Below are 20,707 nucleotides of genomic sequence, written 5' to 3'. Positions count from 1 at the left end.
GCAGCGTGTGTGCTAGGAGACACGCCAGGGTCCAAGGCAGGGTGCGATGGCATCAGACTCCGGACTACTGGCAACGACTGACAGGATCCAGGCATCAGGCTGCGGAAATCAGCTCCGGACATCAGGCCGCAGTCATCTGGTTCAGGACCTCTGGCAGCGGTCGGCAGGTTTCGGGAATCCGGCAGGCAAGCCAGGGTCCGAGGCAGGGTGCGTGCTAGGAGCCACGCCAGGGTCCGAGGCAGGGTGCGTGCTAGGAGCCACGCCAGGGTCCGAGGCAGGGTGCGTGCTAGGAGCCACGCCAGGGTCTGAGGCAGGGTGCGTGCTAGGAGCCACGCCAGGGTCCGAGGCAGGGTGCGTGCTAGGAGCCACGCCAGGGTCCGAGGCAGGGTGCGTGCTAGGAGCCACGCCAGGGTCCGAGGCAGGGTGCGTGCTAGGAGCCACGCCAGGGTCCGAGGCAGGGTGCGTGCTAGGAGCCACGCCAGGGTCCGAGGCAGGGTGCGTGCTAGGAGCCACGCCAGGGTCCGAGGCAGGGTGCGTGCTAGGAGCCACGCCAGGGTCCGAGGCAGGGTGCGTGCTAGGAGCCACGCCAGGGTCCGAGGCAGGGTGCGTGCTAGGAGCCACGCCAGGGTCCGAGACAGGGTGCGTGCTAGGAGCCACGCCAGGGTCCGAGGCAGGGTGCGTGCTAGGAGCCACGCCAGGGTCCGAGGCAGGGTGCGTGCTAGGAGCCACGCCAGGGTCTGAGGCTGGGTGCGTGCTAGGAGCCACGCCAGGGTCCGAGGCTGGGTGCGTGCTAGGAGCCACGCCAGGGTCCGAGGCTGGGTGCGTGCTAGGAGCCACGCCAGGGTCCGAGGCTGGGTGCGTGCTAGGAGCCACGCCAGGGTCCGAGGCTGGGTGCGTGCTAGGAGCCACGCCAGGGTCCGAGGCTGGGTGCGTGCTAGGAGCCACGCCAGGGTTCGAGGCAGGGTGCGTGCTAGGAGCCACGCCAGGGTTCGAGGCAGGGTGCGTGCTAGGAGCCACGCCAGGGTTCGAGGCAGGGTGCGTGCTAGGAGCCACGCCAGGGTTCGAGGCAGGGTGCGTGCTAGGAGCCACGCCAGGGTTCGAGGCAGGGTGCGTGCTAGGAGCCACGCCAGGGTTCGAGGCAGGGTGCGTGCTAGGAGCCACGCCAGGGTTCGAGGCAGGGTGCGTGCTAGGAGCCATGCCAGGGTACAAGCTAGGGCCTGTGCATGCAAGAGGGCACGACAGGGTATAGGCTAGGGCCTGTGCGTGCAAGAGGGCACGACAGGGTACATGGCAAGACCTGCACGTACTTTTACAGAAGCACGGGGAGGTATGCCAAGAAGCAGGCTAGGGCCTGTGCGTGCTATTAGAGAAGCACGCAAAGCACAGTGCAGAGACAGCGTGGGTGCAAGGAAGCACAGAGAGCACGGCTGGGGTATTGACTAGCTGGTTGGGCTGAGGCATAGACAGACGGGCAAGACTCCGGCGAACCCGGCTGGGGCATAACAGGCGACACAGCTGTCACTGGCCGACGAGCACGGCTGAGGCACGGCTAGGGCGGGCACGGCTGAGGCACAGACAGGAGGCTACGATGTCCAGGCACACGAAGAAACAAGGCAAGGCAAGAAACAAGGCAAAGCTAGACAAGGTACCGAACAAGGAGCGGAACGTAGGCAGAAGCACAGAGCGGGGTCAGAGAGAGTAAAGGACTAGCAGCGGCGCGTAGGCCGAATCCCAGAGCCGGGTCAAGGCAGAACCTTGAGACTAGACATGGAATATGCAAGTGAACACCATAAGACAGAGTACGGAAAACCAGGCAGAGACAGAGAACGTGGAAGTACTACAAGGCTCAGAATAGCAAAGGCCAGACATGGCGACACAGGCAAGGCAGAGAACAAAGGAAGTACTACAAGGCAAAGCATAGCAAGGACAAGACATGGCGAAAACAGGCAAAGGCAGAGAACATAGGAAGTACTACAAGTCCAAGGATAGCAGAGACAAAACATAGCACGAGAGACTACACAAGACATGGCATGGGACAAGAGGTAGAATACAAGCACAGAGCGTGTGCAGAGACGCACTACAGGGTAGAGTGCAGGGGCACAGAATACAGGGAGCAACCCAGCAGACCAAGCAGCCATGCAGGGTAGCAACACGATACTCAGGCCCCGACCATAGGAAGGGGCGGTCTGATATAGCACCATAGCACCTGCACTTCCGGGTCATGACCAGGGAAGGACTTCCGGTTCAGTTCCTCCAGGATCATAGAGAGCATTGCTAGATCAGACTGGGCTGGACCATAGAGAAGGTCACATGATCAGGGGCTCCAGAAGCACTGAGAGGTTAGCTGGATCAGACAGTGCTGGAACATAGGAAAGGTCACATGATCAGGGGCAGGACCACATAGAGGATTGCTGCAGGCAGAGCAGAGATGGCTGGTCACACAGCAACGGCGTGTAGCCATGAGGTAAAACACACATGCGCACTGGCAGGCAGCCATGAGATGAAGCGCGTGTGCACACTGCTCCAGGCATCTTGCAGCACAACAGTCACGAGGTGCGTGTGCACACTGCTTCCAGGGTTCATGCGGCATAACAGACATGGCGGGCATGACAGTAGGGCTGTGTGACTGGAGCTTTATACTGACAGCAAGGCTGTGTGACTGTAGCTTCAAACTGACAGTAAGCCTGTGTGACTGTAGCTTCAAACTGACAGTAAGCCTGTGTGACTGTAGCTTCAAACTGACAGTAAGCCTGTGTGACTGTAGCTTCAAACTGACAGTAAGCCTGTGTGACTGTAGCTTCAAACTGACAGTAAGCCTGTGTGACTGTAGCTTCAAACTGACAGTAAGCCTGTGTGACTAACTTTATACTGAAGGTAAGGCTGTGTGACTAGCTTTATACTGGGAGTAAAGCTGTGTGACTGTGGCTTTATACTGACACCAAGGCTGTGTGACTGTGGCTTTATACTGACAGCAAGGCTGTGTGAATGTAGCTTTATACTAATAGTAAGGCTGTGTGACTGTAGCTTTATATTAAAGGCCCTTTTACATTTAGCGATGCACCAGCGATCCAACCAGCGATCCGACCCGGTCAGGATCGCTGGTGCATCGCTAAATGATCGCTAGTGAGCTTTCATACAGAAAGATCTCACAGCGATGCAGCAGCGACGCAGCGCACGATACTCACCTTTCACACACAGCGATCCTGCGTCCTCCCGCCCGCCTCCACGCGTCGCTGGACGTCACAGCAGGAAGTCTCAGCAGGAAGCGCCCGACGAGAAATGGAGCCGGACATTCTCGCGCGATCAGCGATGAGCAGCGGGGGAGCCGGTCGCTGGTAAGTATCACACATAGCGATATCGCTAGCAATATCGCTATAACGTCACAAAACCAGTGACGTTTTAGCGATATTGCTAGCGATATTGCTTAGTGTAAAACCCCCTTTACAGTAAGGCTGTGTGACTGTAGCTTTATACAGGGAGTAAGGCTGTGTGAATGTAGCTTTATACTGACAGTAAGACTGTGTGACTAGCTTTATACTGACAGTAAGGCTGTGTGACTGCAGCTTTATACTAACAGTAAGGATGTGAATGTAGCTTTATACTAATAGTAAGGCTGTCTGACTAGCTTTATACTGGCAGTAAGGCTGTGTGACTGCAGCTTTATACTGACAGTAAGGCTGTGTGACTGCAGATTTATACTGGGAGTAGGGCTGTGTGACTGTAGCTGTATACTGACAGTAAGGCTGTGTGATTGTAACTTTATATTGACAGTAAGCCTGTGTGACTGTAGCTTTATACTGGGAGTAAGGCTGTGTGACTGTGGCTTTATACTGACAGCAAGGCTGTGTGACTGTGGCTTTATACTAAGGCTGTGTGACTGTAGCTTTATACTGATAGTAAGGCTGTGTGACTGTGGCTTTATACTGGGAGTAGGGCTGTGTGACTGTGGCTTTATAATGACAGTAAGGCTTAGTGATTGTAACTTTATATTGACAGTAAGCCTGTGTGACTGTAGCGGCTGTGTGACTGTAGCTTTATACTGACAGTAAGACTGTAGCTTTATACTGACAGTAAGGCTGTGTGACTAACTTTATACTGGGAGTAAGGCTGTGTGACTGTAGCTTTATACTGACAGTAAGGCTGTGTGACTGTAGCTTTGTACTGACAGTAAGGCTGTGTGACTGTAGCTTTATACTGACAGTAAGACTGTAGCTTTATACTGACAGTAAGGCTGTGTGACTAACTTTATACTGGGAGTAAGGCTGTGTGACTGTAGCTTTATACTTGGAGTAAGGGTGTGTGACTGTGGCTTTATACTGGGAGTAAGGATGTGTGAATGTTTGTACCCGAGAGAAAAGGATGCAGCAGATAGACTGTCTGAACTTTTGATATCCATTGACTCTTAGCAATGCATCAAATAAAACTGGATAAATCATACCAGTAATACTAAAAATCCTAGAATCATATGGAGAATATTCAGGTTGCACGAGAAACATAACAAAATGCGAATTACTATGCTTGGGTAAAATAGACGCTCAGGAATACTCTGAATTAACAAAATGTAACACTATGATAGCCAAGACTCACATAACATGTCTGGGTAGAAAAATAGGAAGGTCTCCGCTTCTCTTTACAATTTAAATTCCCCCCTCTCGCAAACCAAAGAGTTATGGATCTGAAGCGAGCTGCCCTTAAATCTGATGGGTAGAATACACATGGTAAAAATGAGGAGCATCTCCAAATTAATGTACCAGATTCAGATACTTCTCATACTTATAAAACATATAGATATTAACCTGTTAAATAAAGCAAGAACCCAGTTCATATGGAGAGTAAAAAGACCCTGTGTATCAGCCTAAAAAAAAAAAAAAATTTATGGCCACGAAAACCTGGAAAGGAAAAAAATGTACCTAATATCAGAGGTTACAACATTGCAGGCCTCTCTAGACATATATTTGACTAGATCCAAGGTCTTAATTGATTTTCAGCCAATAAACGGGAAAGGGATTATGCCTACCATGGAAGTTGAAAGCTCTCATACATGCTTGGCAATCTAAACTACGGTACATATTCATAGCAAAAACTCACTGTTATTTAGAGACACTATAGCCACGTGGAAGATAATTAGGAAAAAATACAAAATTGTCATTTAGAGTTCCTAAATACCTACCTCTCTGGAATAATCCAGAATTCATAATGGAAACTAAAGGGGATAAAGAATATTATACAGCTATTACATCCCACAGAACTAAGGTGGATGAAAAGATTAATTAATTGAGAAATTTCACCTAAATCCCAACCAAACAATCCAATCTGAACAGGTTAGACACTTTATGAATTTTTTGGAGGATATCTCCAAAGAAAGCCCATGTAATGATTTTGACTGCCTGGTAAGGGCCTCTGCAACCTCCTCCCTCTATCTCCTATTTGTATAGTGAAATGAGAGATATAATGTTGGGGTACAACCTGAAAGAAGCATAACGATCAAGACATTGGATCTAAAATAAGAGACGGTTGGGAAAAAAAAACCCATAAAGTAATACTCAATGAGATGTGGAGGGAAACATAATAGCTGATCATACACAAGGCAATATATGCCTAAAAACACATCTTAAACAAGGCAGAATCCTACAGTGGCCAAAATGTGCAACCCATTCTATGAATTTGTTGCCTGGGATCTGGATATGTCCACAAATACAGACTCCCTTGGGGTGTATACTTGAGGGCACTGAAAGCATTTGAAGATCGGGTCACAAATACTTCTCACAGGGATATTATTTCAATATTGGTCAAGTGAAGAGACAAGTGAGGGGAAACAGACGAGGTCAGTGCCCTCCTTAGTTCATGTGATAGTTCTATTGGCCAAGAGACTGCTATGTTGGCTGAAACCCCCGATACCAACATTTCAAGAATTCATTTCACAATTGAAAAACCTATTGTATATAGAAAGATTAGACGCACAAATATTTTGTCAAATGTAAAGCATTTATTGAGAAATATTGTAGTTCAGAAGAAATTTCACAAGTTGTTTCTCCGTTTACTAACTCTGCATGGCATCATACTGAAGAAGGAAAGGGATCTTTGGGGAAACTCCTACAAGACACTGATAAAAATGACAATAACGTGAATAAAAACTAAAAGGAAGTGCTGACCATATTATGTGAAATGTAACATAATGTACAATCACTGTTAAAAATTGAAGCTTTGTATGACATCCATATGGGTAGTTTTCTTTCCCAATGGAAAGTCTCAAGTGGGCATATAAGCCTAGATAGTTCACTAAAAGCTGCAAAGAACATAATTTCTGCTGTAAATCCTATAAATGTAAAAGCTATTCAATATTTACTATAAGTTTATTAAAATCAATAAAACATTTGTTTCAAAAAAAAAAAATGGAAGAATCAGAGAAGTACACAGAATGACCCCCATGTTTAATCCACTTTATATAGATACACATAGACTTCCGAGTCTGAGCCGCTATGAGATGAGACTAGGACATGCTCTTGAGATTCATGGACCCAACCAGAAATTCCAGGACACACTGTAAAAATGTGTGACTTTTCCCCTTCTTTAAAAAAAAGATTAGAAAAAATTGTTTACCTCTGAAGCCTGGCAGAGAAGTAAAACAGTTATGGCCTGTGAAAAGATGGGATATGAAAATGTAAAAGCAAAAAGATAAAAATAAAATAAGACTGGCCAGAAAGGGAAGGGGTTAAATGATTAACCAGTATTGACCAAGGATTGAGGCAAAATACCTGAGGTTACCTGTCCCTTATCTGTCATTCTAGCTACATTCACAAAATAATCATTAGGATTTGTTTGACATAACCTTTGTGGTGTAAACTGGCGGAGTACATGGAGTGACCTTCAGCGGAAACATTAAGCCTAAGCTATATACTGTACATATGGCCATATAAAAAAAGGACGATCCTCCATCTGTACGCCAACCCATAAGTCACTCTTTACTTCCGTGTGGCACTCGTTCTTATACACCAGCAGTCGATAACATTTACAAGACCAAATTCAATTTTGTATGTTAATAATTTCCATACAAATCAGACGCAACACAATTGATTCACACGGGATCCAACTTTGTTTCTGGGCGCCCATAGACTTGAATCAGCGAGGGTCATCTGAAAGACCAAATAGAACTCTGTCCACGCGGATGTTCGATCCATGTGAAAAAACAGTCACCTGACCAACACAACTGAGTAACACTGGTGAGAGCGCTGTCTGTGTGAGGTCACTTATTGTGGCAAAATAAAAAAAAAAAAAAAAAAAATAGGGTGAAGTGAACGTATCCTCAACCTTGTAAATCAACTATGCAATGTCCACAAAAATCTGCATTACTTCTGCCACCTGCGTGTAAATGTACCAAGGATCAACCACAAGTAAACGTGTAAAAGGGTTTTCCAAAAGCAAACTGTCAACGATGCAGCTGCAAAATCCATATGCACATTTTGCTTTGGGTTCTCTACATATTGAAGGAGTAAAATCATTGTTAACATCAATATGACATATGAAAGTAAAAATCCAATGCTAGCCATTCTGAGCAGAAGGTTTCCACTACAGGTAGATTGTTCTGCCTATTATTGTGCAGCAAGTTAATTCATAGTGTAGTACCAGTTATAACCATTAGATGTCATTAGTTGCCCATTTATCCTGTTCCTGGATAAGGTGAGCATTTCTCTTTAACAGTGTGTTTTGATTAGAACCGCCCCCTTAGTTTCCCGGGCAAGAAGGATGCAGACATTTTCTCCCAGACCTTTGAGTCTTACATGTGTTCTTGATTCTCTCCCTACAAAGCACTGCTCCTTACGAGCGGATTCCGGTGAGGGTCAAAACTACCTGTGTGTTATGTAAAAATCTGTATATGCAGCCACCATGCAATGCTCTGTGTAGTTAGGTATATTGTGCAATGTGTCCTGCACTTTATTATAATGCTTTTGCACTGCTTACAGATAGATTACACTTCTGTAACAGTGTTGCAGTATTTCTGGATTATGCTATTTCTGTGCAGTTTCTGTAAAGCCCCAGTTACTGATGTTAATTGCACTCTGTATCAAGCTGTTGTCTCTGTTATCTGCCAGTACTGATACACTGTTTATTTCCTTGTAGTTTTTACCACTCCGTTATCGTCCACTCTCATATCGTCCAATATTGTCCACCGTCATCATTCACTGTTACCAAGTTCACATCATCACCTTAATAAATATAGACTTAGGCATTCATACAGTCTGTTTACTGGGGAAGTAACAAGGATTTAGCTGTATGCCGAAATCCACACAGCACCATACATGGAGGAAGGCAGAACATAGATCAAGTTTTGAAAATCCTGCTCAATATGCATTGTACCGAGCACGGCCGGGGCATGTCCGCAAGCCTTCTCCTACATCATTCTTGGTGGTCTCAGGATCTGGGTTATGCTGCCACCCTGCCTCATTCATGTGTACCCCACCCCTCACCTCACATGTGCCAGGCACACATCTCTCATGGGCTTTAGTAGCCCCAACTCTGCCTTGTATTCTGGCACCAGATACATCACATACCGGATACCAACTATATGTAAAAGAGCCCAATTTACTGTACTAGGGTCCTCAGTCACTCAGCACACCACACTAACGTTCACGGCTTTTAGGCAGAATCTGCGGCAGAGGCTTCTAAAAAGCTACCAACCCAAATGTGAACCTAGCCTTATTACACATGTAAAAAAAAAAAAATTACATCTCAAAAAGGCATCTCAATCCTTTAAAAGAACAAAGATCTCAGACTTCCCTCACTCCACAGTACACAGAGCTTTTCTTATAAGGTGCTGTCCTGTAATAAACATATTTATAACCCACAGCATGTGCTGAGTAACCAGAAAACTAAAAGCAGAAGTGCAGTGGTTAATTCAGCCGCATCAACGAGAAGGAAGACAACTCATCCTGACATCATAAGCAAAAGTTCATTTTCTACTTCAGAGGATTCCTGCAAAAAGGCTAAGTGTGAATAACAGCAGATCTGCAGCATTTTACACCAGGTGTCTATAGATTAGGACCATGGTATAAATAGTGGTCCAGGACCCCATAAGTGCACGTTTGTATACCCGACAGGTGCTGGGGCACTCGCTGTGGAGTGCTGGACAGCGCAGTGTCTATTCCATACATGAATATACCCCGCATTATATGGGGTCGGACTCTGTACCCGCCACACACATGCTGGGACAATCATCGACTTACTGCTCAGTGGCAAATACAGACAGGGAGCGTCTTAGATTTCACAACAGAGTATAGATAAAGCAATGGTAGCGAACGCTCTGCTGTAACAACATTGTATCTCACTGGGATTTTTTTCTATTTTAATATAAAAAATTGCTATTAGATAATTACTGCATTTTATTTACCCATTCAATTGAATGCATCAAAATAGCATGAAAAAGGCATCAAATTTGCTGTTAATTTTTTGCTGTAAGACAGCACTGTATGAACATACCCCAATTGTAAAGAATTTGCCAGACTCCAGTGCATGGCGCAGGTCAGGACTGTGTGACCCCTGGATGGGAGCCCGGTGAATCTCCTTACCTCCCGGGATTCCAGGCTCATCCACTGATTAGCTGGGCTGACGCCACGTCAACATTGCAGCGTAACGCACACTCAATGTCACGATAGGCTGACTAATCAATTCTTTTTAGGCGAAATCCGTTTGAAAAAGGCGTCGTGTGCACACATACTTAGGGCACGTTCACACTATTTTCGTTCTGACGTTTGCGGAGCTGCTCCTTTCCTATAAACGCGAAAATAAAATGCACGCAAAATGGCCAAAAGAATCTCCCTGTTGATTTCTATGGAAAAACGACTTTGCTGTTCATTTGTTAAGGTTTCTGAATGTCTTTTAACCCAGGGTGGTGGAGTCTGTAAGGTAGTGTTCCCCAACTCCAGTCCTCAAGAGCCACCAACAGGTCATGTTTTCAGGATTTCCCTTAAAATTGAACAGGTGAGATCTGCTCACCTGCACAGGCAATAATTCCACCACCTGGGCAATACTAAGGAAATCCTTAAAACCTGACCATAGGTGGCTCTTGAGGACTGGAGTTGGGGAACACTGCTGTAAGGCAAACCAACGACTGACTGACTCCTCAATTTCCCCAACTTCGCCTCCACAGCACTGCGCACTACTGGTCACGCGCATAACGTGCAGCACAAATTCATCTCAATTAAAAGCCGAGATCCTTAGATCAGGAACAGTCATAGGACATTTCATAACTCTCCCAAATTATGAAAACATTTACAGCACTTCCTGCACTGAATCCAATTTATTTTAAGAGTTGGAATCGGTACATTTTATACCAGCTCCACCAAAATGGACTCCGGCACCACAGCCCTGTTTTAAACGCTCCAGACGTTCAATAAACACCTTGTTGGTGAAATGAAAGTGGGTGTCACTTCTTTCAAGAAGCTCCTGACTGTTCACAAGACACCACTTAATGGTTTGTAGAAAGATAATGTCATCCTCAATCAACAAGATTGGGGAGAATTTACTGATTGTCCAACTGCTGGGATCCCCAGGGATCCAAAGACCAGCATTGGGAAGATCCCCCATCTGAATGGCGCATGCCCCCAGGATACCCTTCTTTTTGATTACACGAGAAGGTCAGGTATAAAAGTAGAGGTGCAAAAAACCAGCTGTTCTAATGACTTACAGCCAACAATGCAGATGTGTCTGACGATTTTCTATGAAGATGTGTGACATATACTTACCGAGGGATGTCAAGGAGCGGCACCAAAACAAACTGTAGTCTATTATAGTGAAAAAAAAAAACAACTTGGCAAGCATTTAAAGGTTTCACTAAATGTGGTAGTTATCATGTAACACTTGTCATTTGTGCCACCACGTACGACAATCATAAATTATGACTCGGCGTAAACACACATCTGCTAATTATATCATTTTTCATATGGAAAGTGGAAGTTCCATGATTAAATGGGCGGATTGCAGTGATTGTATGTAGGTTGTGCAACCAGGGCCCGAAAAATCTGGCATATATTACAAGATTTCAATAACAGATCATAGAGGGATCTCAAAAGCAACACAACATTATATCAATATAGTGGAAGATTTCAGAGAACACAGAGGGCAAATAAAACATTCACATGTCACACTTTCTGGATGGTTCATTTAGAAAACCAGGGACTTAACTTAGGAGCCAATATCATAATTCACTATTGAGATCATGTGCCATCAGTTGCACTCATATCTGGTGATAACTGTCTACTTACAGGGAGTCTGTTACCCCCAAAACTCAGTTTATGATAGTCACTTAGCCCCCATAAATATCATGCCCATTTAGTTTCATTAGCTTGATTACCCAGAAAATGATATTTTATCCTTATGAAAATGTGGTGCTCGGTGCACCCTTGGAGGGGCAAAACTCTCAGTGAACCATTCTGCCCCTTCCCCTTTGCTGACTGATAGTGGTGTGCACACTGACTCTGCAGGAGAGCAGTGCAGACATTGGCAGAGCAGGTGTGCACACATCTCTCCTGTCTACAGTAAACTGGTTGCCACTCACTACACCTCCGAAAAATCAGTGCAGCGAGCGGCCACAGCAGCAGACAGGAGATGGATGGGTGAGCACACAGCACCTGCAGAGTCCATGTGCGTATGGCTGAGTTTTCGGTTTATATAGCTCTCAATTGGCTAAAGAGAAGGGGCGGTTTGGCGCACTGGAAGTTTTTTTTCCCCGCGTCGAGGTTGCATCGAGCACCCACATTTTCGTAGTGATGAAAGATCATTTTCTGGATAACCAAAGCTAAAAAACTAAACAACAGGTATGTTTATGGGGGCTATCAGGAATTGAGTTGTGGGGGTGACAGACTCATCAATGCTTGCTTCTGTTGTAGAGAGAGATATATATATATATATATATATATATATATATATATATATATATTCCACTTCATGAAATCCCAAGCAAATAGTGATTTTATTTATATATATATATATATATATATATATATATATATATATATATATATATATATATATATATATATACACAGTGCCTACAAGTAGTATTCAACCCCCTGCAGATTTAGCAGGTTTACACATTCGGAATTAACTTGGCATTGTGACATTTGGACTGTAGATCAGCCTGGAAGTGTGAAATGCACTGCAGCAAAAAAGAATGTTATTTCTTTGTTTAATTTTTTTTTAAATTGTGAAAAGTTTATTCAGAGGGTCATTTATTATTCAACCCCTCAAACCACCAGAATTCTGTTTGGTTCCCCTAAAGTATTAAGAAGTATTTCAGGCACAAAGAACAATGAGCTTCACATGTTTGGATTAATTATCTCTTTTTCCAGCCTTTTCTGACTATTTAAGACCCTCCCCAAACTTGTGAACAGCACTCATACATGGTCAACATGGGAAAGACAAAGGAGCATTCCAAGGCCATCAGAGACAAGATCGTGGAGGGTCACAAGGCTGGCAAGGGGTACAAAACCCTTTCCAAGGAGTTGGGCCTACCTGTCTCCACTGTTGGGAGCATCATCCGGAAGTGGAAGGCTTATGGAACTACTGTTAGCCTTCCACGGCCTGCACAGCCTTTGAAAGTTTCCTCCCGTGCCGAGGCCAGGCTTGTCCGAAGAGTCAAGGCTAACCCAAGGACAACAAGGAAGGAGCTCCGGGAAGATCTCATGGCAGTGGGGACATTGGTTTCAGTCAATACCATAAGTAACGTACTCCACCGCAATGGTCTCCGTTCCAGACGAGCCCGTAAGGTACCTTTACTTTCAAAGCGTCATGTCAAGGCTCGTCTACAGTTTGCTCATGATCACTTGGAGGACTCTGAGACAGACTGGTTCAAGGTTCTCTGGTCTGATGAGACCAAGATCGAGATCTTTGGTGCCAACCACACACGTGTCGTTTGGAGACTGGATGGCACTGCATACGTCCCCAAGAATACCATCCCTACAGTCAAGCATGGTGGTGGCAGCATCATGCTGTGGGGCTGTTTCTCAGCCAAGGGGCCTGGCCATCTTGTCCGCATCCATGGGAAGATGGATAGCACGGCCTACCTGGAGATTTTGGCCAAGAACCTCCGCTCCTCCATCAAGGATCTTAAGATGGGTCGTCATTTCATCTTCCAACAAGACAACGACCCAAAGCACACAGCCAACAAAACCAAGGCCTGGTTCAAGAGGCAAAAAATCAAGGTGTTGGAGTGGCCTAGTCAGTCTCCTGACCTTAACCCAATTGAAAACTTGTGGAAGGAGCTCAAGATTAAAGTCCACATGAGACACCCAAAGAACCTAGATAACTTGGAGAAGATCTGCATGGAGGAGTGGGCCAAGATAACTCCAGAGACCTGTGCCGGCCTGATCAGGTCTTATAAAAGACGATTATTAGCTGTAATTGCAAACAAGGGTTATTCCACAAAATATTAAACCTAGGGGTTGAATAATAATTGACCCACACTTTTATGTTTAAAATTTATTAAAATTTAACTGAGCAACATAACTTTTTGGTTTGTAAGATTTATGCATCTGTTAATAAATCCTGCTCTTGTGTGAAGTTTGAAGGCTCTAACTTATTTGCATCTTATCAAACCTGCCAAATCTTCAGGGGGTTGAATACTACTTGTAGGCACTGTATATATACACATACATACATACACACACACATATTTATTACTGAGGCTTTCCTAATATATTTACTTACTAAAATGATGTAAAATGTGGCCATTTTGCTCCTTGCCCTACATGTGCTATTAGTATCTGGTATATTTTGTTCAGTTTTCAGAGCCTTGATTAAGAACAATGTGCTTTGTTAGAAACGCGCGGATCTCCGCTAAAAAGAAAAAAGTATTTTCGTGTACCCAATGTGGATTTTAAGCTGTGTGAAAATAGAAGCTTGAATTGATCTTCCCAGGTCAAGGCCTAGAAGACCCCCATCTGAATAGAGCTCCCATACTCTCCACCTCGGCTCAGTTTAGACAGAGCTCTTCAGAGTCTCACTCTCAGCATGGCTGGGGGGGGGGGGGGGGGGGGGTCACAGCTGTCACGTCGCTGTCAGACTCAGGGCCTGCTGTTCCGGCTCCGGCCACTAGGAGGCGCCGGACTGCCACTTCGCCGCCAGACTCAGGGCCTGCTGTTCCGGTCTCGGTCACTAGGAGGCGCCGGGCCGTCACGTCGCCGTCAGACCACTGGGAGGCGCCATGGTTCGCCTCAGGGTGAGGGTGGTGACAGAGAAGAGGCCCCTGCGCAGGCATCTGGTGGCTGCAGGCTCCGCCCCTCTGTCAATCATGTAGGGCTTACTGCATGTACGTCTGGCCTGGTCCTGGGGGCGGTCCTGGTTACATCATCAGTCCGGGAACCTGTGAGGGATGACCTGATCCCTCAAATACCTTGGGACTGGTCTTGCAAGCCGCCAGATATATTCTTGGTTCCCCTGCGTGCTACTGTGTAATTTGCTATAGTTAAACTCTGACCTCAGCCTGGATTTCTGACCATTCTATTGCCTGCCGTTTTTGTACCTCTGCCTCTATTCTGATATTTTGACGCTAACCTTTGCTTGGATTCCCGACTCTCCTTCTGCCTGCTGATTTTGTACCTTGCTGCCCTCCTGGTTTTACTGACCCTGGCCTGGACTTTTGACTCTCCTTCTGTCTACTGATTTCGTACCTCTGCTGCCCTCCGGCCTCCGACTCCTGCCTCCTGACTTTGATTACGGGTTTTAGTTTTGACCCCTTGGCGGCCGTCCTGCTCTGGTCCACTGCTCCTCTAAACAGCTACCCCCTGGACCTTGCAACAATTCCAGATCCCTGTATAGGGGTTAAGGTTCTCGGGGTGCTGTTCCTACTGCAGCCCAGATTCGCAGACGGCCATCACAAAGCATTGTAAGTTCTCCCTTGACCTATTGAGAACAGGATACTATATTAACTTGGTATAAACTCGTTAATAATAGGAATTAAAAAAAGTCTGATCATTTTTCCAATTTGAGGATTTTCAAAAGGAAAATGAGCTCTGTACTAGGCCACATTCCATGAGTCACCATCCGAGAGAAATGGAACGATTTTCATTCAGGTGTAATCCTAGTTACATCAGTCTTTTATTCATCTCTTTTTCCCCTTAAGCAGTAGACTGAACTTCTTTATCTCTGGACTCTTAGGCCTCTTTCACACTTCAGTTTTTTACAATCAGTCACAATCCGCCAGGTTTTGAAAAAAATGGATCCGCAATTTTCTTTTGAGGATCCGTTTTTTTCCCCCATTGACTTCCATTAATGGCGGATTGTGACGGATTGCTGTCCGTTGCATCCGTTTTTTGTGAGGATCCGCCAAAAGTTGCTGTCCGTCACCATCCTCAAAGATTTCAAAACGGAGCTTGCAACGTTTTTTTCTCTGGCGGATCCTCCAGACACTTATTTAACCCGAAATTCTCTCTCTCCCTCTCTCTCTCTCCCTCCCTCTCTCTCTCTCTTCCCGGCCAGCATTTCCATTATATTTCCTCATTTTCAGGATCCGTCTGAAAACGGATCCTGTGGCATCCGTTTGCATCAGTTCAGAACGGATCCGCTTGTCTGACTTTTTGGCGGATTGGAACTGATGCTAAAAAACTGAAGTGTGAAAGAGGCCTTAGAGGGAACCGGTCACCCGGCTTTCCTCATATACAGTATGGCCAGCACCTGTACGTCCTCTGTTACAGCATTCTAGAAGGCTGTATACACTGCGTGCAGAATTATTGGCGAATGAGTATTTTGATCACATCATCCTCTTTAAACATGTTGTCCTACTCCAAGCTGTATAGGCTTGAAAGCCAACTGCCAATTATGTAAATCAGGTGATTTGCATCTCTGTAATGAGGAGGGGTGTGGTCTAATGACATCAAGACCCTATATAAGGTGTGCTTAATTATTAGGCAACTTCCTTTCCTTTGGCAAAACGTGTCAGAAGAAAGATTTGACGGACTCTGAAAAGTCAAAAATTGTGCGATGTCTTGCAGAGGGATGCAGCAGTCTTGAAATTGCCAAACTTTTGAAGCGTGATCACCGAACAATCAAGCGTTTCATGGCAAATAGCCAACAGGGTCGCAAGAAGCGTGTTGATAAAAAAAAGGCGCAAAATAACTGCCCATGAATTGAGGAAAATCAAGCGTGAAGCTGCCAAGATGACATTTGCCACCAGTTTTGCCATATTTCAGAGCTGCAACATTACTGGAGTATCAAAGAGCACAAGGTAAGGAAGGGCGAAAAATGACCACCTTTCAACAAGAAACATAAGATAAAACGTCAAGACTGGGCCAACAAATATCTTAAGACTGATTTTTCTAAGGTTTTATGGACTGATGAAGTGAGAGCGACTCTTGATGGGCCAGATGGATGGGCCCGAGGCTGGAGCAGTAAAGGCCAGAGAGCTCCACTCTGACTCAAGACGCCAGCAAGGTGAAGGTGGGGTACTGGTATGGGCTGGTATCATCAAAGATGAACTTGTGGGACCTTTTTGGGTTGAGGATGGAGTGAAGCTAAACTCCCAGACCTACTGGCAGCTTCTGGAAGACACCTTCTTCAAGCAGTGGTACAGGAAGAAGTCTGTATCTTTCAAGAAAAACATGATTTTCATGCAGGACAATGCTCCATCACATGCATCCAAATACTCCACAGCGTGGCTGCCCAGTAAAGGTCTAAGGCTGTGGGCACACGTAGCGTTTTAAAATGCTCACTAAAAACCGCACTCCTTCCCAGAAATCGCGCGGTTTTTTCCGTGCGATTTCACCGCGATTTTCATGTGCGATATTCAAGCACTTTCCAAGCGATTTGAAGCATCGCTTGGAAAGTGATTGACAGGTTGGTCACACTCGTCAAACATAGTGTTTGACAAGTGTGACCAGGTTTTTACTATTGAGGCCGCCTATGCGGCCTCAATAGTAAAAGATAGAATGTTAAAAATGATAAAAAAAAAAATAAAAAAAAAAATCGGGGTATATTTACCTTCCAGCGTCCCGCGCTGCATTCCCGGGCCTCAGCGTTCCCAGTAATGCCTTGCGAGACCTGTGATGACGTAGTCTCGCGTTACTATAGCGCTCTCGCGAGACCACGTCATTACAGGGCCTTGCCGCAAGGCATTACTGGAAGGTAAATATACCCCGATTTTTTATTTTTTATTCTTTTTTTTACAGGGGTATGGTACTCAGGGCCCGGAGGACAGTCTCCTCTCCTCCACACCGTGGGTACCAACCGCACATGAGACGCTTAACTTCCCGCATGGTGGGCATAGCCACATGCGGGAAGTAAGCGGTTCTCATGCATTCCTATGGGTGCGGAATCGCGGCAAATCTTTGCGATTCCGCACAAAAGAATGAGCATGCTGCGATTTTTTCCGCGATGCGATTCCGCCGTGGAAAAAAGCGCAGCATTAGCACAGCATGTGCGGAATGCCATAGGAATGCATGGGGGGCGTTTTGTACACGATTTTTAAATGTTTTCGCGCCGAAAATCGCGGCAAAAAAATCGCTACGTGGGCACATAGCCTAAAAGAAGAAAAAATAGTGACATGGCCCCCTTGTTCACCTGATCTGAACCCCATAGAGAACCTGTGGTCCCTCATAAAATGTGAGATCTACAGGGAGGGAAAACAGTCTCGGAACAGTGTCTGGGAGGCTGTGGTGGCTGCGCACGCAATGTTGATCGTAAACAGATCAAGCAACTGACAGAATCTATGGATGGAAGGCTTTTGAGTGTCATCGTAAAGAAAGATGGCTATATTGGTCACTGATTTTTTTTTGTTTTGTTTTTGAATGTCAGAAATGTTTATTTCTAAATTTTGTGTTGCTCTATTGGTTTACCTGGAGAAAATAAACAAGTGAGATGGGTATATATTTGGTTTTTATTAAGTTGCCTAATAAATCTGCACAGTAATTGTTACCTGCACAAACAGATATCCTCCTAAGATAGCCAAATCTAAAAAAAAACCACTCCAACTTCCAAAAATATTAAGCTTTGATATCTATGAGTCTTTAGGCTGATTGAGAACATAGTTGTTATTCAATAATAAAAAGAATCCTCTCAAATACAACTTGTCTAATAATTCTGCACACGGTGTATAAGTCCCCAGTCCGCTCTGCACAACACAAACAGTATTATTCCCATCTAGAGTGTGGTTTGGTACAATGGGCGTCATTGGTCTTGATCCGATATCTCCTGTCTTCTTGCGATCGCCAACCCGCTTAGGGCATCATAGGGATGACACGTCATATGTCATCCACACGGTGTCCTCCATTGCAGTCCTGCGCAGGCGTTCTTCTCTCTGCCGCGCCGAGGGCAAAATACTGCAATGCACGCGAAAAAAAGAGCTTTGGCATATGCACGCTACAATACTTTGCTCTGCACTCAGCGGTAGATGATGTAGGACGCGTCATCCACAAAAAGCAGGAAAAGAGGACGGTGATCGTAAAGAGAGGAGGTGCAGGATCAAGACCAGTGACGCCCATTGGACCGGACTGCACCATAGGCGGGTATAATAGGTGCTATTTTTTGTGTTGTGCAGAGTGGAGTGTCATCGTGTCTCTCTACAGATGTCAATGGTTGAGTCTGAGGCCCACAGACCGGAGACAGATGAGGATAGGCCCTGATCTGAGGCCCAAGGACCAGAGAAACATGAGGATAGGCCCTGCTCTGAGGCCCATGGACCAGATTAGATGAGGATAGACCCTGCTCTGAGGCCGACGGACCGGACACAGATGAGGATAGGCTCTGCTCTGAGGCCCACGGACCGGAGAAAGATGAGGATAGGTCCTGCTCTGAGGCCCACGGGCTGGAGAAAGATCATAGAATTATAGAGTTGGAAGGGACCTCCTGGGCCATCTGGTCCAACCCCCTGCTCAAAGCAGGATTTTCTAAATCATCCCAGACAGATGTCTGTCCAGCCTCTGTTTGAAGACTTCTATTGAAGGAGAACTCACTACTTCTCGTGGCAGCTTGTTCCACTCATTGATCACTCTAACTGTCAAAAAGTTTTTTCTAATATCTAATCTGTGTCTCCTCCCATTCAGTTTCATCCCATTGCTTCTAGTCTTTCCTTGTGCAAATGAGAATAAAGTTGATCCTTCTACAATGTGACAGCCCTTGAGATATTTGTAGACAGCTATTAAGTCTTCTCTCAGTCTTCTCTTTTTCAAGTTAAACATTCCCAAATCCTGCAACCTTTCCTCATAAGACAGGGTTTGCAGACCGGTCACCATTCTGGTCGCTCTTCTCTGAACTTGCTCCAGTTTGTTGATGTCTTTTTTAAAATGTGGCACCCAAAACTGGACACAGTATTCCAGATGAGGTCTGACCAAAGAGGAGTAGAGGGCAATTATGACTTCACGTGTTCTAGACTGTATGCTTCAGTTAATACATCCTAGAATTGCATTTGCCTTTTTTGCTGCTGCATCACACTGTTGACTCATATTCAATCTGTGATCTATTAGTATACCCAAGTCTTTTTCACATGTGCTGTTGCTTAGCACATGAGGTGAAATGAGATGAGGATAGGCCCTGTATTGAGGCCCACGGAACTGTGGTGCAATTTTCCACACAGGCTTACATGCATAAAGTCCACAGCGTACCACGACACCACCCACGGCGCACCACGACACCACCCACGGCGCACCACGACACCACCCACGGCGCACCACGACACCACCCACGGCGCACCACACCACCCACTGTGTACCACGACACCACCCACTGTGTACCACACCACCACACACGGCGCACCACCACACCACCCACTGTGTACCACAACACCACACACGGCGCACCGCGACACCACACACGGCGCACCGCGACACCACACACGGCGCACCGCGACACCACACACATGCGTACCGCGACACCACACACATGCGTACCGCGACACCACACACATGCGTACCGCGACACCACACACATGCGTCCTTCGCATCATCCTCACATTACACGACCTCTTATAGATGTGTATGAAACCCCAGATAAACCCTGCAGGCAGCACAGCAGATATATTGCTGAGGAAAATCCTTCCTTCACGAGTCAAAACACCTGGCGACCAATCAGAGCGCAGATGATTTTTGGCAGCTGTTACCATGACACCCATAAAGCCCCGGCTCTCCCGGGCTAGTGACTGTCAGGCTGACTGGCCACACTCGGGGCCGGGCAGGGCTGGCTGCACACCCCGACACCCCGTCCGGTCTCACCGTGGTCAGGGCAGCTCTCACCACAAGGTGCACTCGGTGAGTCAGTAGTATATTGTGCACACAGAGCACCGGGCACAGCCCGGGGCCGCCCGCCGCTGCCAGCGCTCAGTCTCCTACCGTGTAGCCCCTCTCCAGGTCGCTCTCTTCATACCGAAACGACGGGACGTAAACCTCCATCTCGCCGAGCTCCGTCCTCGGGGGCGGCCAATGGAATGTCGGCTCGTGACGTCACTCCGTGCAGCCCGGAGCGGAGAGGGTTAAGAGAGATCACATGACCGTATCATCCCTGCAGCTCTATGGGCGGGAGATACAGGCGTTGTCACGTGATGGGAAGGAAGGGGCGGGGCTTATCCCATCAAGTTTTTGGGGAATCTGGAGAGAGTGGAGAAATGTGTAGCGGCGGGGTGTGCGGCTGCTGCGTGCGGCATTGGTGCGGCTGGGGAGCCATAGAGGTGACGGCCTGGCCTCACCACCTGCCTATTCTGGCGTTTGCATTGTGGTTCCTCTGTTATTAC

General features: G+C 46.4%; 1 protein-coding gene across 1 annotated transcript in view; it reads right to left on the bottom strand.

Annotated features, from left to right (window-relative positions):
• Positions 1 to 20,472, bottom strand: part of SNX24 (sorting nexin 24) — a 219,554-nt gene extending 199,082 nt beyond the window's left edge. The window contains exon 1 of the mRNA XM_073556433.1: positions 20,310 to 20,472. Within this exon, the coding sequence (XP_073412534.1) occupies positions 20,310 to 20,369 (60 nt within the window). The 5' untranslated portion in view covers positions 20,370 to 20,472. The remainder of the gene's footprint in view (positions 1 to 20,309) is intronic.
• Positions 20,473 to 20,707: the final 235 nt, after the last annotated feature.

This window comes from Dendrobates tinctorius, unplaced genomic scaffold (assembly GCF_039654945.1).
Source record: "Dendrobates tinctorius isolate UK_male_01 unplaced genomic scaffold, ASM3965494v1 ptg000003l, whole genome shotgun sequence".
NCBI classification, from domain to species: Eukaryota; Metazoa; Chordata; class Amphibia; order Anura; family Dendrobatidae; genus Dendrobates; species Dendrobates tinctorius.
Note: the sequence above shows the minus strand (reverse complement) of the source record. Positions and strands in the feature narration are given on the sequence as shown.